Raw genomic sequence first — 21,670 nt, forward strand, 5'->3', positions numbered from 1 at the left:
AACTTAAAATCACTTAAAACATTACAGACTTAAGTTCAAAATACCTAAGGGGTTATAATGAAGATTAAAACTGAGAAAATACAATGTAAATGATCTCAAACAACAAGGAACAAAATTTGTGAACAATAGTTTCCCTTTTCAGAAAAGCCTCAATGTGTTCTGACTTAGACGTCAGAACTCAGACTCAAATTTTAGCTCCACTATGTCAGTTCAGTTCAGTCGCTCAGTCGTGTCCAACTCTTTGCGACCCCATGAATCACAGCACGCCAGGCCTCCCTGTCCATCACCAACTCCCGGAGTTCACCCAGACTCACATCCATCGAGTCAGCGATGCCATCCAGCCATCTCATCCTCTGTTGTCCCCTTCTCCTCCTGCCCCCAATCCCTCCCAGCATCAGAGTCTTTTCCAATGAGTCAACTCTTCACATGAGGTGGCCAAAGTACTGGAGTTTCAGCTTTAGCATCAGTCCTTCCAAAGAAATCCCAGGGCTGATCTCCTTTAGAATGGACTGGTTGGATCTCCTTGCAGTCTAAGGGACTCTCAAGAGTCTTCTCCAACACCAGAGTTCAAAAGCATCAATTCCTCGGCGCTCAGGCTTCTTCACAGTCCAACTCTCACATCCATAGATGATCACTGGAAAAACCAAAGTCTTAACTAGATGGACCTTTGTTGGCAAAGTAATGTCTCTGCTTTTCAATATGCTATCTAGGTTGGTCATAACTTTCCTTTCAAGGAGTAAACGTCTTTTAATTTCATGGCTGCAGTCACCATCTGTAGTGGTTTTGAAGCCCCCAAAATAAAGTCTGACACTGTTTCCACTGTTTCCCCATCTATTTCCCATGAAGTGATGGGACCAGATGCCATGATCTTCGTTTTCTGAATGTTGAGCTTTAAGCCAACCTTTTCACTCTCCTCTTTCATTTTCATAAAGAGGCTTTTTAGTTCCTCTTCACTTTCTGCCATAAGGATGGTGTCATCTGCATATCTGAGGTTATTGACATTTGTCCCTGCAATCTTGATTCCAGCTTGTGCTTCTTCCAGCCCAGCATTTCTCATGATGTACTCTGCATAAGAGTTAATGTTTACCAGGTAGCAAAACATACTACAAAGCTATGGTAAAGAAAACAATGTGGTACTGGTATAGGAATGGACAAATGAGTACTAGAAAAGAAAACAGACAGAGACCCGTGTGAAAATGGGCATCTAAGTTAACAATGATAAAGAGGGGGAAAGTATGGTATGTCAATAACTGGTGTTGAAATACATACTGAAGTATCTGCAGACAAATGTATCTACCTGGAACCTACTTTGAAATAATTTAGATGCTGGGAATATGGAGATGATGGATAAAAGCACCTTTTTGTAGTTGACTTGGAACCAGCTCTACAAATTGCACTGGGTTAATGTCTCATAAGTCTTTCACTATAGTTTCCTGCCTTACTGTTTTCAGTCTCACACACTGATCAAAACAAAAAAACTAAAAGATAGACAAGAAAACTGATACATACTAGTTATAATCTAAGTAACTTGGAATGATGAAAATACACTGGAGTTACATAGCAGTGATGGTAGGATAATACAACCTTACGATGATACTAAAACCCAGTGAATTGTAATGTTAAAAGAGTGAATTTTATGGTGTGTGAATTTTATCTCAATTTAAAAAAAGCTTCTAAAGAACAAAAAAACTTGCTAGGAGTCTTACTTACTAGAACAGTGAATAAACTAAAAAGTATATTTTCTACCAAACACAGAGATTTAGGTACTTGAAATAGTGTTTAAAGAAACAAGTAAAATTATCAAAATGGAAAGAAAATGTAAAACTTGAATTGGAAACTAAGATATTTCTAGGTTGATTCTAGAAAACAAAGCAAAACAAAAAACCTCTTGGGAAATAACAGCAATCTGTATTCCTGTTAGGGGCTTCCTGGTGGCTCAGAGGTTAAAGCGTCTGCCTGCAATGAGGGAGACCGGGGTTCGATCCCTGGGTTGGGAAGTTCCCCTGGAGAAGGAGTATTCCTGTAACTATTTTGCCGTAGGTGAAACAAACACAACAGTAAACACATAGAAGCCTGGAAATCCAGCAAAAATGAGTGTTAGTTACAGGGTTAAATGGTCCAAATATATTTTCTCTAGTTTGAATTTTAAGCTAAGAAAAATGCAAAAGTATAGCATTACTATTGTTTAGCACTGTATATCCAGTCAAGCACAATTTTGTAAAGAAGCTTTTAAAGGCACCAAAGCAGGTTACTGCATTAATTTATATCACCCACCAGAAAAAGAAACTTGGCTTAATTAAAGCCATCACACTGAGATCTGGCTATGTAGTATAAACAGGAGTCAAAGGTAATTTATTCTAGCAAGGTCTTTTGGTATAAAGATATTTCCTCAACTTTTAAAATATATTACAATGGGGATAAAGGTCAATTTTGCAACCCTGACTCCTTAAAAAAAAAAAAAGACAAAAAATGTGACTTTCCCAGGCAGATAAGAAAACTAACTAGGAAGTGATTATCTTGAAAAGCATGACCAGTTAGGGCAAGTAAAACAATAGTCCTGGAAAAGATTCAATTGCTTGCCATATACAATAACTGACTCAGTTAATTAGGGTAAGCAATCGCAGGAGAAAGATTTTTATCCAAAAAAACCTTTTTTTCTAAAATTAAAATTAGAGGCTTCCCTCATAGCTCAGTCGATAAATCAACTGCCTGCAAGGCAGGAGACCTGGGTTCGATTTCTGGGTCAGGAAGATCCCCTGGAGAAGGAAATGGCAACCCACTCCAGTATTCTTGTCTGGAGAATACCATGGACAGAAGAGCCTGGCAGGCTACAGTCCATGGGGTTGCAAGAGTCGGACACAACTTAGTGACTAAACCACCACCGTATGAAAATCTTTTCTCCCTACTCACCACCTCACCTCTAAGTACTGCATTTAATATTTCTCAACATGGCTACCCATTCTACTGACATGCATCAATAGAAAAGCATTTGATCCAACAATGCATGTCTAGCAATCCTTTATTTTTATTAATGTTAATCATACAGAAAATAAAGGAATACATTCCACATGTTTAAAAATGTAAACATTACATATAAAATTAATATTCCCTTTCACCAGTGTTCCCCATTCCATGGAAATTCTTTAAATCTAATCCAAACCCCATTTTATGAGTTCTCTCATATAAGAAGACTAGCAGAGAAAGAACAACTGGTTACCACTGCTGGCATTAGTCCTTCCAATCCTACTTGAGCTTAACAACGACTTTTTAAAAATATTTACTTATTTATGGTTGCACTGGATCTTAGTTGCAGTGTGCAGGCTCAGTAGTCTCAGCTCAAGGGCTCAGTCACTCCTCAGCATGTGGGATATTAGTTCCCTGACCAAGGATCAAACCCACATCCCCTGCATTGGAAGATGGACTCAACCCCTGGACCACTGAGAAAGTACCACCAATGACTTTTTAAACATGCATAATTTAGGGAATTTCCCAGCAGTCTAGTGGTTAGAACTCCGAGCTTCCATTACAAGGGCCATAGTTCAGTCCCTAGTCCAGGAAATAAAATCCTATGTTCTTTGAGAATGAGCCCCTAGCATTTTTTTTTTTAATGCAACACAGCTTTATCTAATCTTTTCAAAGCATTCAATTTAGTCTTCATAGAAACCGGAAGTCATTCCTTTTGTATTTACAGTTGATGGGATTATTTAGTTATGTAATTACAGTATCAAGTAAAACAAGTATGAACAGGTATGGAAATAAACACAACCCACAATCTACCAGAAGACAGGGCTTCCTACCCAGTCTCCACCAGCCTTCAGAGCATCCAACACATCTACCAATATATTCCACAGAGGCAGTGAGGAATGCTGGTTAATCTCAAGTGAGGTTCAATTAAAAGAGCTCCTACTGACAGAAATACATACACAATACATATTCTCTGTGCCAGACACTTGAAGTGAGTAAAGTATCTGTGTGAAAATAATTTTATTTTTCTGATTTTTTTTTTTCCTTCTGGCTTGCCTTTTTCCAAGACTGTTTCTGATTTGACCGGTTCAGCAGGATTTTTAAGACAATTCAAAAATAACATTTCTTCGGTACTCAGCCTTCTTTATGGTCCAATGCTCATAGCCACACACAACTACTGGAAAAAACCATAGCTTTGTCTATATGGACCTTTGTTGGCAAAGTGATGTATCTGCTTTTTAATACGCTGTCCAGCTTCCCTTCCAAAGAACAAGAGCCTTTTAATTTCATGGCTGCAGTCACCGTGAAGCCCAAGAAAATAAAATCTGTCACTGCTTCCAATTTTTCCCCTTCAGTTTGCTATAAAGTGATGGGACCAGATGCCATGACCTTAATATTTTTTAATGTTGAGTTTCAAGCCAGCTTATACACAAAAGAATTTACAATTATATCCACATGCCAAATTACTAACATTTATTTACTACATACTCCAAAGTCCTAACATAATATTCAATAACCAATATGTAACTTATTGAAGAGCTTCTGCAGATTATGCCTCTGAAGAGCTTAGAGTCTGCATTCGAACCAGACGAATCAGAGGATGGAAATGTGCTGCTGTGAAGGAAAAAGAGAATTAGGAAAGGCAATTACAGTTGGCTCACTTTTCCTTTCTTCTGTGTCAAGCTGACAATAAGAATACTTATGTGTTTCTCTGCCATTTCAAGTTGACACTCCGAACTAATAAATTTAAGCCAAATGACTCACTGCTCCTTTTATACTTTAAGGCTTAGGTGTTTACAAATTTAACACTGCTTTATCTTTCTGGTGACTTGAACTTTGGCTGTTTTTGAAATGTATATCTGTTTATGCTTCTTGCCTTAAAGTCTGTTTTGATATTATTATGAGCACATCAGTTTTCAGTAGGTTAGCATTTGCTTGGTTTCTCTTTTTTCTATCCTTTTACTTTTGGCCTTTCTCTATACATATACATATACTTAAGGTATTTGTCTTAAAAGTAGCTTGTAGATGAATTTTATTTTTCTATTATGAAAAGCTTTGCTTTTAAACTACTAAATCCATTCATGGGCTTCCCTGGTGGCTCAGAGGTAAAGAACCTGCCTGCCAAAGCAGGTGTAATCTTGCCTGGGAAATCTCATGGACAGAGGAGCTTGGCAGGCAACACTCCATGGAATCACAGAGTCAGACTTGACTTAGTGACTAAACGAGTCCATTTATATATAATGTAATTGTTAAAATATTTAAGAATCATTCTACTGTCTTACCATTTCTTCACCTGTTCTATATACTTTCTTTCCTTGTCTTCTTTTGGACTGAGTGTTAAAATTATTATTCCATTTCTTCCCTTTATTAGTTTTTTATAATATTTTATTATTCTATTACTGGTTATATTGCAGGGTCTGATAACATGAGCCCTAACTTACAAAAACCTAATGTAAATAAGTACTTTTGCCAGTTCCTGGACAGGGAAAAGACCTATTATTGTTGTGTGTTTTCATTCTGTGTTAATTTTAGGCCTCATATAAAGCTAACTTTGTTTAAATTTACCAACATTTACTCTTTCCATTATTTTCTGTTCCTTCCAACATTTCCACACTCCTATCTGGAATCATTTCCCTTTTACTTGAAGAACTCCTTAGTATTTATTTTAGTGCAGGTACTGGTGGTGACAAATTCAGTTTGTTTGGCTCAAAATGTCTTTTTTTCCTTAATTTTTGAAGGTATAAAATTCTAGACAGGCACTTTGAAGGTATCATTCCACTGTCTTCTGGCTTCCACTGTTCCTACCAAAGCTTTATTGAATACCGTTGAATTTAATGTGTAGCTTTTCTTTGGCTGCTTTAGGATGTTTTGACTTCAGCTTTTATCAGTTTTGCTATGAGATGCTCAAGTGTGGTTTTCTTCATATTTTTTCCTCTTGCAGTTCAAAGTATTTCTTGATATTGTGACTGTAAGAAACAATCTCTGACTAGTTTCTCTTGATCTCATTTTTTAAAATGTACCAAGTATCTTTAAATGATCTGTTATATAGCACAGTAACACACTATGCATTCTAAGAGAATCTAATCATTGGGTAATATCCTAATGGCTTTGTTGTTGTTGTTTAGTCACTAAGTCATTTCCGACTCTTTTGTGACCTCATGGACTGTAGCCTGCCAGGCTCTTCTGTCTATGGGATTTCCCAGGCAAGAAAACAGGAGTGGGTTGCCGTCTTCTTCTGCAGGGGATATTCCTGACCCAGGGGTTGAACCTGCATCTTCTGCATTGGCAAGTCAATTCTTTACTACTGAGCCACCATGGCTTATCTCAAGATAAATTATGTTCCAATTTGAAGGATCCTGCCTTTTCTTTTTTTTAAATAAATCTTTGGTAGGAATTTAAATTCAGTCCACTGTGTGCATAAAATCTGTTTCATTGATACCTATTGCATAAGCTATTAATTGGCCATTTAGTACTTTTAAATGAATATAACCATAAGTCTATAGATCGTATGTAAGTTTATGCTCAGATGGCAAAGAATCTGCCTGCAATGCAGGAGACCTGGGTTCGATCCGTGCACCAGGAAGGTCCCTTAGAGAAGGGAATGGCTATCCACTCTATTCTTGCCCGGAGAATTCTATGGACAGAGGAGCCTGGCAGGCTACAATCCATGGGGTCACAAAGAGTCGGACGTGACTGAGCAACTAAACAGCATGAATTTAAATTTCTACTAAAAGATATGGATTCACGGTATGTTTAATCTTTTGCTTTCTATTTAAGGACCTTTCTATTTTTAAAAACCTATATCAAGAAAAATACTTTTCCTAATAGGAACAGAAATAAAGTAGTATATTCCTTTGACTATATTTCAAGGACCATCATACACCATTGTACATCAAGTAAGTAGAAATACAAGTAATACTACCACACAACAATGCTGTTTTTTTCCACTGTCAGATATCTGTAGTTAAAAGTACATAATATTGGGCTTCTAATATTCTCAGGGACCAGAGTCAGTCATTAATTTGTTCATCTTCCAAACATAGTAGCTACTCAGTGTTTCTTAATTGATTGCTCTATTGCCTACTAAAGTGTCCTAAGTCTGCACATACAGAAAACCGACAGTGACTCATAAGGAGAGTGTCTGGGACATGAGGTACATTTATTAGGGTCCCTTTCAAAGGTACCAAATGGTGCAATCAGAAGCATACTCAGCTTAACCTACGAATTCAAACTCAGCCTAATAACAAAATCCCTAATAATGACCTGCCATAAAATTAATCTATTATAATCTATAAAAATATAAAGGCTTTTCTATCTATAACAGTCCTAGGAAACTACAAAAGTCTAAGTATCAATGGGCAAAATGAGTTTCTATTACAAGAGTACATTTTCCATATAACTGTGTCTTTCTCTTGCTAAAGTTCTAAGATGCTTCTTTACATATTTAAAACGTTAATGTATTACATACTTTCTTACCTATTAAACCCCAGCATACTAAATATAATTGGGGTTATTTATGGTGAAGGTTTATCATCATGAAGATAAACCACTGTTTTGAGGAGTGACACAAGTATGCTGTGAGGCTGGAGGTTACAGGCCTCTCTGCTTGAAGGAACACAAGCCCACAGGCTGTAACAAACCTGACAGCCAAGTCAAAGTCAATTAGATGAATAACCTTCATTTTCTGCCCTGGATGGCTGATACTGATAAGTGAGGGTTTTTTTTTTAATCAAAAATATCCTTTTTAAAACACAATTAGACCTGATAATAATTTGATTGTAATCATTTCAAAATGTTCAGGAAGATAAAATGTTCAGTAAGATAAAAACCTTAATAAGAATATAAAGGAGGAAATAATATAAATACAGGAAACACCTTTATAGGTGGCCCATACATACACTCAGTCACTCTTACCTTTACAAGATTCTTCTCTTTATGGAGTTAGGAACTTTTAATATCACTGCCATAGAAATCACTGAGAAAACAACTGGAGTTTAAGAACAAATTCATTTATAACTGGACAGCAGAATGACTGAAACAGAAGAGGCAAGCTGGCCTACCTCTAACGTATCTCTCTGCCTGAGGATATAAAAATCTGTCAGTTAGAGATATGCTCAGAACTAAGCAGCATGCTTGTCTGATGCCCTTGGGAAAGCTCAGAACTGTGGGTCACCTTCATGTGTCTCATTCAAGCACTGCTCCTACCAGGGAGGTGGAACCATCCACACCAAGGAGACTGGAGCACAGATCAGGGACAAGGGAGGTGATGGGAAATTCTGAAGCATAAAGTAATGGAGCAGACAGAGGGGAGCAAAGAGAGGAGGGAAGGGTCACTCAGCACTTAGGTACCTGGGGAGAGAGTAAAAGACAGAAGCAAAAAAGAGCAACCAAAAGATGCCAAAGAAAGGAGCCCCTCGCCGCTTAGCCCACCTGCTTCCAAGACCCAAAGCTATTAACTGAATAGATCAGCTAAACTACAGTGAAAGAATCTTTTAAGGGTTAACCAGGAACCTAGTAACCAACATGAATCTTACCTCCAAAATTCATGAGTTCTGAGACCCTCATGAATCAAAGTTGCTCAGTCGTGTCCAACTGTTTGTGATCCCATGGACTATACAGTCCATGGGATTCTCCAGGCCAGAATACTAGAGTGGGTAGCCTTTCCCTTCTCCAGGGCATCTTCCCAACCCAGGGATCAAACCCAGGTCTCCCATATTGCAGGCAGATTCTTTACCAGCTGAGCCACAAGGGAAGCCATGAATGAAAAACTGAATATAAAATGACTTTTTCAATTACACTTTAGATTATCTGGTAGAAATGTTATATGACAAATAATACTGTTAATCTTTAAGATTCTTCCCTCAAAGCAACTTTCAGTTCAGTTCAGTTGCTCAGTTCAGTTCAGTTACTCAGTTGCCCGACTCTTTGCGACCCCATGAATCGCAGCACGCCAGGCTTCCCTGTCCATCACAAACTCCCGGAGTTCCCCCAAACTCATGTGCATTGAGTCGGTGATACCATCCAGCCATCTCATCCTCTGTCGTCCCCTTCTCCTCCTGCCCTCAATCCCTCCAGCATCAGGGTCTTTTCCAATGAGTCAACTCTTCGCATGAGGTGGCTAACATATTGGAGTTTCAGCCTCAGCACTAGTCTTTTCAATGAACACCCAGGACTGGTCTCCTTTAGAATGGACTGGTTGGATCTCCTTGCAGTCTAAGGGACTCTCAAGAGTCTTCTCCAGCACCATAGTTCAAAAGCATCAATTCTTCGGCACTCAGCTTTCTTCACAGTCCAACTCTCACATCCATACATGACCACTGGAAAAACCATAGCCTTGACTAGACGGACCTTTGTTGGCAAAGTAACGTCTCTGCTTTTGAATATGCTATCTAGGTTGGTCATAACTTTCCTTCCAAGGAGTAAGCGTCTTTTAATTTCATGGCTGCAGTCACCATCTGCAGTGATTTTGGAGCCCAGAAAAATAAAGTCTGACACTGTTTCCACTGTTTCCCCATCTATTTCCCATGAAGTGATGGGACCGGATGCCATGATCTTCGTTTTCTGAATGCTGAGCTTTAAGCCAATTTTTTCAGTCTCCTCTTTCACTTTCATCAAGAGGCTCTTTAGTTCCTCTTCACTTTCTGCCATAAGGATGGTGTCATCTGCATATCTGAGGTTATTGATATTTCTCCCGCCAATCTTGATTCCACCTTGTGCTTCTTCCAGCCCAACGTTTCTCATGATGTACTCTGCATATAAGTTAAATAAGCAGGGTGACAATATGCAGACTTGACGTACTCCTATTCCTATTTGGAACCAGTCTATTGTTCCATGTCCAGTTCTAACTGTTGCTTCCTGACCTGCATACAAATTTCTCAAGAGGCAGGTCAGGTGGTCTGGTATTCCCATCTCTTTCAGAATTTTCCACAGTTTATTGTGATCCACACAGTCAAAGGCTTTGGCATAGTCAATAAAGCAGAAATAGATGTTTTTCTGGAACTCTCTTGCCTTTTTGATGATCCAGCAGATGTTGGCAATTTGATCTCCGGTTCCTCTGCCTTTTCTAAAACTAGCTTGAACATTTGGAAGTTCACGGTTCATGTATTCCTGAAGCCTGGCTTGGATAATTTTGAGCATTACTTTACTAGCATGTGAGATGAGTGCAATTGTGCAGTAGTTTGAGCATTCTTTGGCATTGCCTTTCTTTGGGATTGGAATGAAAATTGACCTTTTGAAAAAAGTCACCTTTAAGGTATCAAAAGGTAGATTATTAAAATAAGATAAAATCAGAAGTAGTGACAAAAGGATACAAAAAAGTATTCTGACAAATATTTTCAGTGGCTTTATTGAGATATAATTTATATACCATAAAATTCACTCATTTTAAATATAAACAAGCCAATGATTTTAATGAATTTATAGTTGTGCAACCATTATCACAATCCTTACATGTTTCTATGAGTCATCAGTAGACAATAAAACAATCTTCTCCCACAATGCAACTGTACACAGACTATGAAACTCATATTTAAACACCAGTACTATCTAAAGGCTGTGCCCAAGAAGCAGGCCTCAAGCAGGGGCCCTGCCAGGCCTCTCTTCCCTTTTCTCTAGTGCCCCTGAGGGGTGGGCCTTTCTAATGGCTTTTTAGGAAAGTATGAAAGCAATGCTAGTGAAATTCCATTCATTCACACTGTAGGTATAAAAATATTTCATATCAATGAGTGTCACAGCAAAGTCCCCACAGACAGCAAGGGACCAAAATCACACTTTTAAAATCATATACATAATACATTGTGCCATTTTAAGGATCTCGATATCCTCACCACTTTAAAAGTGGAGAAGCAGATGGTGATACTATTTTAATGAATGGGAGAGACTTGAGTGAATTGTGTCTGTTGCTATTCAATACTAGGAGTAGTAATTCTCCTAACTACTAAATGAAGAGCCCCTATTGCTAAATAAATCAGGATTCCTGACAATTCTCTCTTCAAACTAGTTCTGAATACACGGTGGATATATTTGCATTTTATAGTCAGATATTTCATACCCTAACAAGCTTATCCTCGTGGAGCTAGTGGTAAAGAACCCACCTGCCAATGCAGGAGACCTAAGAGACACAGGTTTGATCCCTAGGTCGGGAAGATACCTTGAAGGAGGAAATGGCAACCCACTCCGGTATTCTTGTCTGGAGAATACCATGAACAGAGGAGCCTGGCAGGTTCCAGTCCATGGGGTCACAAAGAGTCAGACACGACTAAAGCAAATTAGCACCCATGCATGCACAGTCTTCAGGACACATACCCACAGGGGATACATTCCAGGATTCTCAGCAGATGCCTGAAACTGCAGATAGAACCAAACCTTATATACACATTCTTTCTTGAACACTGGGGTCATTACTAAGTAAAATAAGTGTTACTTGAATACAGCACTATGATACCAACAGCCAATCTGATAACTGAACCAATTATGTGACTAAATGGGCTGGAAGCATACTGTGTGGATACGCTGGACAAAGGGATGACTCATATCCCAGGCCAGAGGGCACAGAGATATCACACCACTCAGAACACCATGCAATTTACAACTCGTGAATTGTTTATTTCTGGAATTTCCCATTTAATATTTTTGGACCATGGCTGACCACAGGTAACTGAAACTTCAGAAAGGGAAACTACGGGCTCGGGTGTGGCAGGGGGAGGACTACTGTATATTTTAAAGAGCTTTTGTAATACATTTAAAACCTCCAGCCTCAGCCATCTTGGGGGTTTCCCAGGTGTCGCTTGTGTAGGATACATAAGAGAGGCCGGTTCAATCTCTGGGTTTGGAAAACCCCTTGGAGAAGGGCATAGAAACCCACTCCAGTATTCTTGCCTGGAGAATCCCATGGACAGAGGGGTCTGGCAGGCTACACTCCATAGAGTCACACAGAGTCAGACATGACTGAAGCGACTTAGCATGTACGCCATCTTTTCAAGGTTATCTGTGTGATGATATACTATCTCCTGGATGGAGGGCATTCCTACAGAGGTGATGTCTGAGTTGAAGTCAGAACTATTTCAGTAGGGTAATTTGGACAGGGTCAGGGTGAGGAAAGTGAGAGGAGAGCAGTTGTTGGCAGAGTAAGCCGTGTGCAAAAAGATCCCTGTAACTGAGAAAACACATTTCAGGCCTCAGCTGAGACATCACTTCCTCAGGGATGCCTTCCATCCAGGAACCCCATCCCCACCAGTCACGCCCCTCTGCTACGTGCTTCACAATATCCCACATTTGTCTTCTTCAGAAGCTTAAGTTTAATGATAAAACTCTGATCAGGCAATTAATGTCTAGCTCTTGGATTTGACTCTATGCTCCTGGAAGCTTTGCATTTTGTTCACCCTGTAGCCCCCAGCATACAACAGGCACTCTGTAAATATCTGTTAAATATTAATATTCTGTACTGAATATTTTTGAATAGCCACTGGACAGGGGGATACAGCAGTGAGCACAACAAACACAGCCCCTGTTTTGGAGCTTATCCTCTAGAGAGGGAAGAAGAAGACAAACAGAAAAGAAGAAAACAAAAAATTCATGTGTCGTTACAACTGTGGTAAGAGCTGACTATCATTCTGACTTCCTCCTGGACACTACAAGGAATAGAAGACAATGATTTTTCATGGAGCTTTACCTTTCCTTCATCTATTTAGCACATTACATGTTCCTTCGACTTTCTGTTCCTCATCCTAATAAAGCCCAACCGATCAAAGCAGAGTCAGACACTTTCAGGCTGTCAAAGATAGACTCATTAGACCCTGGCTGAAAGTCTACCTGCCTGCAAATGTCTGGGGGAAGAGACCTTCCAAAATGAAGAAAGGCCAACTATTCCAAATAGTTTGCTTTCTAGGCACCAGGGTTAATAGAACCATTTGAGGGGCAGAGCTTGCTATAAAAGGAAGGGCAATTATCAGCAAAGGATTCCACAACCAAATAATACTTCTAAACTCTTTTCTACCACACATTTTTCTAAATGGGCACACAACTTATAAAATATAACCTTCATTAATGCTACTAATATTTCACTTCTAAAAACATTGCTTTTATAATCCCCACCATGTCATCTTTTAGTGACATGTTAGTATCATTAGTTTCAGTAAAAATTAGTGTTACTGGAAAAAACAGTCTAAGTTTAACATTTATTCAAAATTATACATTCAGAACTTAAGTGTTCTCTAGTGATATGTTTTACCTTTAAAACTAAGGAAAAAAAAATAATAATAGCCAGCATCTACTGAATGCCTACTATTATCAGAAGCCATGCTAAGCACTTAATGAGAGTTTATTAAACTTACCATAACCCTATCTAGGTGGTATCATCACCCAGCAACCGAGGCTTGGATGAATAACCTGATCCAAGGCAATCATGTGACCTCAAGGTCAGTCCAGTGCTGGGGCCAGTGCCTACCCAGTGCTATTTGGGGAATGGCCTATAAGAGAAAAGGGCAGATGCAAAGGTGAGAATTCTCCTGGACATGCTTTTGTAGTGAGCATTCCAGAGGATGTTAGGTTCCTATTATGGATTGAATTAGGTCCCCTTAAAATTCATTATGTTGGAGTCCTAACCCCCAGAGCCTCAGAATGTGAGCCTGTTTTAAAGAATGGGATCTTTAAAGCTGTAATTAAGTTAAATGAGGTCATTAGGGTGCACTCTAATCCCTAATGACCGGTGTCCTTATAAGAAGAAATCTGGAGACACACACAGAGTGAAAATAATGTGAAGACACAAGGAGAAGATAGCCATCTACAAGCCAACAAAAGAGGCCTCAGAAGAAACCAACCCTGATGACTAGATCTTAGACTTTAAGCCTCCAGAACGACAAGAAAATAAATTTGTTTAAGCCCCCAAGTTTGAGGAACTTTGCTGCGGCAGCCTAGCAAACTAATGCCGTTCCAAAGTCACGACTGCCTGATGACAGTCACAGCTCACCCACGCCGCTTTTAGACTGTCAATGACAACTGTTCAAGTAAACTTCGTTCCCATCTCACTAGGCAAGAACAGAAATTCATGCATTAATATGTAGAGAATAAGTAGGAGGGAAAGAGGAGTGAGAAAGAGTTTAAGTACAGACATTTTCTTCCCCTCATCTTCTACCCCAGAAGGTAAGATGCTCCCATGGGAAAGTGCACTTGGAGTGATTATTTCAGTTCTAACACATATCAGGACCACACTCCCAGCGGGCAAGTTGATAGTGTGGTCAAAGCAAGAGCTTAGGTGGAACACAGGGTGGGGAGGAAATGAGGCATGCCCAGGACAGAGGATGAAGAAAGAGAAGGCGGGAAGAGCAAGCTGGATGCTCAGAGCATGGAAGCCGGGGTGGAGTGGTACCCAGGGTGGGGCTGCAGTTCTCCGGGTGAGGGAAAGAGCAGCAGGGGGCCCAGAAAAGAGATTTTCCTTTGTTTTTTTCCCCTGTATCCTTTCTTAACAGCCAAACCTTAGAAGTGATGCGGCAAGAGGGGACAGGGCGGGGGCGGGGGGGAAGTACAGAGATTAGGAGCGTGAAAAACTTTCCCAGCTCCATTTACTTCTTTTTATTATTATTTTCTCTAGTTCACTCTATTCCCTCACTTTTCCCTCTTCCAAAATATCCTACATGACAGGTATCTACACTGCCTACCAACTTCTTTTTGGTCCAAAGAAAGGTCCTACAAGGAGGGAAGGTGTATGTAAACAGGAGCTGACCACAAAAGACCATAAGAAATGCCCCCACCTGCCTAAAGACCATACTTTCACTGCATCAAACTCACCAACCAGTAGTATATTTGTACACTGTTTTAGGAAATGACTTGGGGTTTGTTTGCCAAGTTCAAACCCTCCTGCTTTGACCGACTGTCCTGCTTAGTGTAGTGGGCATGTTTGAACTTTGTGACCAGGGGAGGCCCCTGACTCAGACTGAGCCAAAAAGGGTCTCTTTCCTAGGGTCTTAACTAGAGAGCCCGTCAATCTCCAGAAGTTATAGGGAACATCAGATGCTGGTTGGCTTGAGGGCTAAGGTCGGTCTGAGTACCACATAAGGACAGAAATTTCATCCCACATACACAAACACAGAGAAACCCAAAAAAAGACAAGAATGTATAAGAGATGTTCAGACACAAGTGATGGTCAGAGACTGTCTGCCAAAAAATGTAATCTCAGATCCTGAACAAATCAACTTTTTGGTTTTGTTCCCTTGAATTCTAATAAAAACTTGTTTGCATAAACTGATAGGTTTGTATTTGCAACCAAAAGAATTGATAAAATAGTGATAATTTACTAAGCACCTTTAGGTATACTACCTCACGTGAGACCCACAATACCCTCCGGAAAAAAAAAGTGAGCAGTTATTTTCATTCTTGTTTTATAGTTTACAAGGAAGTAGAGGCTCTGGGGCATTGGGGGCCCCAATGAACTAGCCTCCTGGGATGCAAACCCTTGCGAAGCCCCTTCCCATGTTGGTTCTGGGTTTGGCTGTGTGACCTCCTCTGACCAATGGGATATTAGCAAGTCAGTGATGCAAGCAGAGGCTTGATAAGCCCTTCTACACTGGAACTTGTCACCTCAGCACCCTGAAAGGATGTCCAGGTATCCAGGAGACAGAGAGGGCCCAAAAAGAGGCCTCGTGAGATGAGCTACATGGAAGAAATGCCACATGAAGGAAAACTAAGATGCCCCAGGCAAACCCCTAGCTGAGTGCTGCCACTCAGATGACCCTGGCCAACAGGCAAAAAGGGCAGAAGAGCCATGTGTCAACCCACAGAACTTGAGATACTCTAAACTGTTACTTAAGGCTTTAAAACTTTTGTGGCAGTTTATTACACAGCAACAGATGAAACAGATGTTATATAATTTCTCTCATATCTCAAAGCTCTAATAAATAAAGCTTGAATTTAGGTCTCTTGACTCATGTCAGTGATTTATTCATTGTTTCAAGATGTAACTGAAATTGGAGAAAAATAACTCAAAAGTTTCATATGCTTCACTTAAACAATAGAAAATGAATTTTAGCTCAGAACATTCAACTGTGAAATTATCCTGTCAGCATATAAATGAATTAAAAATATAAGTATGTAAATGTGGACAGGTAGGAGAGTGTGACTAAAATACTTATTAGCATGTTACACAATGTCTAAATGCTTTTCTCCTTTGTACTGAAAGAATTCAAAACTACCAAAGACAGAATGTACAAGAACACTCACAGTGGTCTCATTTCTAATGGCAAAAAAAAGCCCCAAAAATAAAAATTACCCAATGATGGGGAAAAGGACAAATTATGATATAGTAATACAATAGTGAAGATAGGAACTAAAGTTTCATATATCAAAGTGGACAAATCTCAAAAGTATCCAGTTGTGTGGGTAGGGGCAACAAGTGAAGGAACACAAGTGGCTTAACATCATTTATACCAAATTTCCAAAATATAAAACTTAGCAATATATTATTTAGGGGTATATATGTAACAAAAGCAATAATGAAAATCAATGGGCTAATAAGTACAGTATTCAAAATCACAGGTTCTCTTGAAGGGAACAAGACTCTTGGAGAAAGGCAGCAAGAGTTCCAAAAACATTGGTTTCATTTCTTAATCTACATGGTAGATAAATGTGTTTAATTTACAACAAGTATACTGTGTATCGGTGACAAATAGCTCTTTGTGTCAATAAAATATTTAACAATTTTTTTAAATAAACAAAAAAATTAGCAAAAAGAAATTAAGACTGTCTATGGCAATTTGTGCTTTATATTCAGAAATCAACCTGGCTTCCAAATGTGCAATAATTTTACCTTAAAAGAATTTTTTAAAACATACAAGGGTGGCTACACTCCTGATTGCATAGCAGTAATAGCAAAGCTTCCTATAGCTCTTAACTCACATTAAAATCAATAACAGTGAAAAAATATATATTTAAATTTTGTGCTTAAAATATTTCAGTTAGTCCTTTTCATGACTTTTTGGAAGCCTATGTTACACCTATCTTTTAACAAAACTCCCTCTGAACTCAGGGCACAGGTGCCTGTCCTGCCAAGGGAGGGTCTGGTGAATGAACCAGACCTTCCATCAATTTGCTTTTCCTGGACAGGACTCCCAGGAGCACCGCACTGTGTACTAACAGACCCTTTCTCTTCCCTGGCCAGAGTTGACTATATGAGGAATAGACAGCTGACCAAAGCCCATCAGTCCTAATCTGCCACCTGCCTACCTCTCCAGCCTTATTTCCACTATTCTCTCCCTCAAAACCACTGAAGTTGGTGTATTTGTCAGAGCACCTATCACAATTAACAAATAATTATACATTTATTTCAGTGATTAATCACTAATGTCTAGCCTTCCCTCTTAAACCGAAAGCTCCATGAGAGTGGGAACAGGTCAGTTTTTGCTCACTATTGTATTCCACCAACTAACGCAATTCCTGAGAGTAGGCATTTAATAAGTTGTTGGGTTTAAGAGGAAGAAAGGATTTTAATATTATGCCTCCTTTCTCTAAAGCTTTATAGGCATCCCTTGGAGATCAGTTCCAGACTACTGCAATGAAGCAAATACATCAATAAAACAAGTCACACAAATTTTTTTGGTTTCCCAGTGGCTATAAAAGTTGTTTACACCAAACTGTAGTCTACTAAGTGTGCAATGAATTATGTCTAAAAATGTACATACTTTAATTAAAAGTACTTCTTCAATGAACATATTGACTACAATGGAGAAAAGACAGGTTCTTCAGCAAGTGGTGTTGGAAAAGCTGGACAGCTCATGTAAATCAATGAAGTTAAAACACACCCTCACACTCTACACAAAAATAAACTCAAAATGGTTTAAGTATAAGATGACACCATAAAACTCCTAGAAGAGAACAGAGACAAAACATTCTCTGACATAAAGCATACCACTGTTTTCTAAGGTCAGTCTCCCCAGGCTATAGACATAAAACCAAAAATAAACAAATGGAACTTAATCCAAACTTATAAGCTTTTATACAACAAAGGAAGCCATAAACAAAATGAAAAGACAATCTATAGAATAGGAGAAAATATTTGCAAACCATGTCACTGACAAGGGCTTAATTTCCAAAATACCACAAACAGCTCATACAACTCAGTAACAAAAAAACAACTCAGTCAAAAATGGGCAAAAAATTACCTTAAGTTAACATTTCTCCAAAGACGACATACAGATGGCCAATCGGCAGTTGAAAGAGATGCTCAGCAATGCTAATTATTAGAGAAATGCAAATCAAAACAATGAGGGACCACCTCACACCAGTCAGAATGGCCATTATTAAAAAGTCCACAAATAACAAATGTTGGAGAGGGTGTGGAGAAAAGGAAACCTTCCAACACTGTTGGTGGGAATGTAAATTGGTGCAGCCACAAAGAAAACAGTATGGAGGTTTCTTTAAAAACTAAAAATACAGTTGCCACATGATCCAGTAATCTCACCCCGGGGGACATATCCAGAGAAAACTATAATTTGAAAAGATACATAGCAATGTACCAAAGTTCATAGCAGCACTATTCATATAACAGCCAAGACATGGAAGCAATTAAATGTCCATCAACAGATGAATGGATAAAGAAGATGTGGTATATAGGCAATAGAAAACTATTCAGCCTTAATAAAGAATGAAATAATGCCATTTGCAGCAACATGGATAGACCTAGAGATCATCATAAAGTAAATAAGCCAGAAAGAGAAAGACAAACACCATATGATATCACTTACCCATGGAATCTAAAATATAACACAAATGAACTTATTTACAAAATAGAGAAAGACTCATAGACTTAAAAAACAAACTTACGGTTACCAGAGGGAAGAAGGATAGGGGAGGGATGAACTAGGAGTTTGGGATTAGCAGGTACAAACTTCTATATATAAATATAAAATAGATAAACAACAAGATCCTACTGTATTACACAGGGAGCTATATTCAGTATCTTATATTAACCTATAATATAAAAGAACATGGAAGTGTGTGTGTGTGTGTGTGTGTGTATATATATGCATAACAATCACTTTGCCGTATACCAGAAACTAACACTGTATATCAAATATCCTTCAATTAAAAAATACTTTCTTACTAAAAAATGTTAACCGTCATCTGAGCCTTCAGTGAATCATAACAGTAACAAAGATCACTGATCACAGATCACCATAACAAATATAAAGTTTGAAGTACTGTAAGAATTACCTAAATGTAACACAGAGACATGAAATGATCAAATGCTGCTGGAAAAATGGCACCAATGTATTTGTTGGACTCAGAATTGCCATAAACCTTCAATCTGTAAAAAAACACAACATCTGCAAAGGACAATAAAATGAGGGATGCCTGTTTTTTTTGTTTCCCTTATATGGATGAAGAGGAAAAGTTAAAATTTTACATAACCTCCTTTTCCTTCTGCCTCTATAACTCAGCTTGCCCCTTGCAAAGTCTAGATCACGTAGGTCACGTAGTTTCAAAAAGTGGGGACTTGCAATACTAGGAACTGGAGTTTATCTCACTCACCCTTGTCCTGCTCTTTGCAATCTCCCAGCCTCTGCAAACCTGCTTAATCATGCCTGTCCAGGTCAGGCATCCCCCTCCCCATCTTGACCACTGTTCCTGTGCTCACGAAACTCCTTAGTTTAAACCAGCCTATTAACAGCTAGTGTTGCCCACTACAGTCTGTCTATAAAAGCTCTGTAATCCTTTTGTTCGGGGCTCAGAGCTTGGAGTGTTAACTCCTCTGGGCCCGCTGGCATAATAAACTTGAGTTCTTCAACTCTCCAAGTGTGGTGCTTGGCTTCTCGAGTACTGGCTTCTGCAACACGGAAATATACCCACTTTGGGTAGATCCAAAATTAAGGTAAAGGAATCCAGGCCATTACAGAATCTACATTTATCCTCAAAGAAGACAACGTCACAGAATGCCACATTAAATTTGACAAGCTTAAAGAGTTTACAGAAACATACCTGAATGAAGCTGAATTTTTCCAATAACACCTTCTACCAACCCCAAACAGATGGGATTCCACGCAAGAAGCAGATCGGTAGCTAAAATAAAATAAGAAGCAGTCATGAGAAAGTATTCATTGGAAAACATTAAAACAATATCTTTATAGAGAACAAACTAGTGGTTACCAGTGGGGAGAGAAGGGACAAGATAAAGGTGAGGGAAGGGGAGGCACAAACTACGGGGTGTAAGAGGGCTCAAGGATGGATCATATAATACAGCACACGGGACAGAACCAATCTTTCCTGATAACTGTAAATGGAAAGTAACCTTTAACACTGTATAAAAATAAAAAATTTTTAAAATAAATGTCACAGAGAAGTCACAAAATGATTTAAAATACAAAGTGTCTTTAGCAATGTATTAAAAAATGATCAGCAACCCAAAAGAGCAGGTATCAACACCCAGAACTGAATACATTACTAAAAGCCATTGTAGAGAGGCATTAAATCCGAGGCCTGAGTAAGTTCTCTAACATAAGGACAGTTATGGGAAGATAACTGACATTCTAAAACTCTATTTGGATGGGAGGCAGTACTTTGGCGCCCTGCAGTGGAGGAAGGAGGCTGGTACAATATAAGAGGGCAAAGAGAGGAGTTATCCAAGGTCCTACTGCCAGAGCCAGTCTCAGATCCAGAGACAAGAACTGAGAACCACCCCCCCAGAGATGTCCACTTACTGAATCACACTCCGGAAAATATCCTTTCCCAAAGAAGCTAACACCAAACAAAGAAATTCGGAAAGCCAGTTCTCTTTCATGTGACTTCTATGGCAACAACAACAGGAATCACTTCTATCTATACTGAGTGCCTACTATGTGCCAGGCATCCCAGTCAGGGTTTCTCATCTGAACCACAGAACAAGACAATGACTTGGATGACTGTATTCTCAATTCTCCCAAGGATGGTAGATCATTTGTACCATTCTAGACACACAGAAGAGAAGCTAATTCATTACACACAACAGATGCCTGAGGACGTTAGGGCTGAATTCTGTTGTGGAACGCAGGCTACAAAAGGCTGTTATACCCATGCAGATAAAGGTAATATTAGTGGTGGTTCAATAGCAGGAAAAGATTAGCAAGAATGAAAACATTATTTCTCTTAGCAGAAATTTTAAATTACATTTTAATTACTACCATTTAAATTTTATTTTAATGAAATGTATAATCAATCTGTAACTCATGTGGGTAATTACAAAAGACTTAATAGTCTCCAAATTCATTTGAGTTTTGACTACTGTATCTTGAACATCTTTGTTATTAATGATATATTCAGTGGGAAGCAAAAAAAAAAGTTGACTCCTGTTTTTATTGCAAGAATTAAAGTAAAATAGAGAATTAATTTTTTAAAGGCTATTATACATACTATCATTTCTAATCCTGATGACTCTCTAGCAGTTAGGTACTGCTGCTGCTGCTAAGTCGCTTCAGTTGTGTCCGACTCCATGCGACCCCAAAGACGGCAGCCCACCAGGCTCCCCCGTCCCTGGGATTCTCCAGGCAAGAACACTGGAGTAGGTTGCCATTTCCTTCTCCAACGCATGAAAGTGAAAAGTGAAAGTGAAGTCGCTCAGTCGTGTCTGACTCTTCCCAGCCCCATGGACTGCAGCCTGGGCTCCTCCACCCATGGGATTTTCCAGGCAAGAGTACTGGAGTGGGTTGCCATTGCCTTCTCTGAGTTAGGTACCAGGTTCCAAATC

At 39.1% G+C, this 21,670-nt stretch overlaps 1 protein-coding gene across 3 annotated transcripts in view; it reads right to left on the reverse strand.

The window, feature by feature from the left end:
- INPP5F (inositol polyphosphate-5-phosphatase F) overlaps window positions 1-21,670 on the reverse strand; it is a 93,894-nt gene that overhangs the window by 49,396 nt on the left and 22,828 nt on the right. For all 3 annotated transcript variants that reach the window (XM_070363762.1, XM_070363761.1, XM_070363763.1), the window contains exon 2: window positions 19,930-20,010. In XM_070363762.1, the coding sequence (XP_070219863.1) occupies window positions 19,930-20,010 (81 nt within the window). The remainder of the gene's footprint in view (window positions 1-19,929; window positions 20,011-21,670) is intronic.

This window comes from Bos mutus, chromosome 26 (assembly GCF_027580195.1).
Source record: "Bos mutus isolate GX-2022 chromosome 26, NWIPB_WYAK_1.1, whole genome shotgun sequence".
In the NCBI taxonomy this organism is placed as follows: domain Eukaryota; kingdom Metazoa; phylum Chordata; class Mammalia; order Artiodactyla; family Bovidae; genus Bos; species Bos mutus.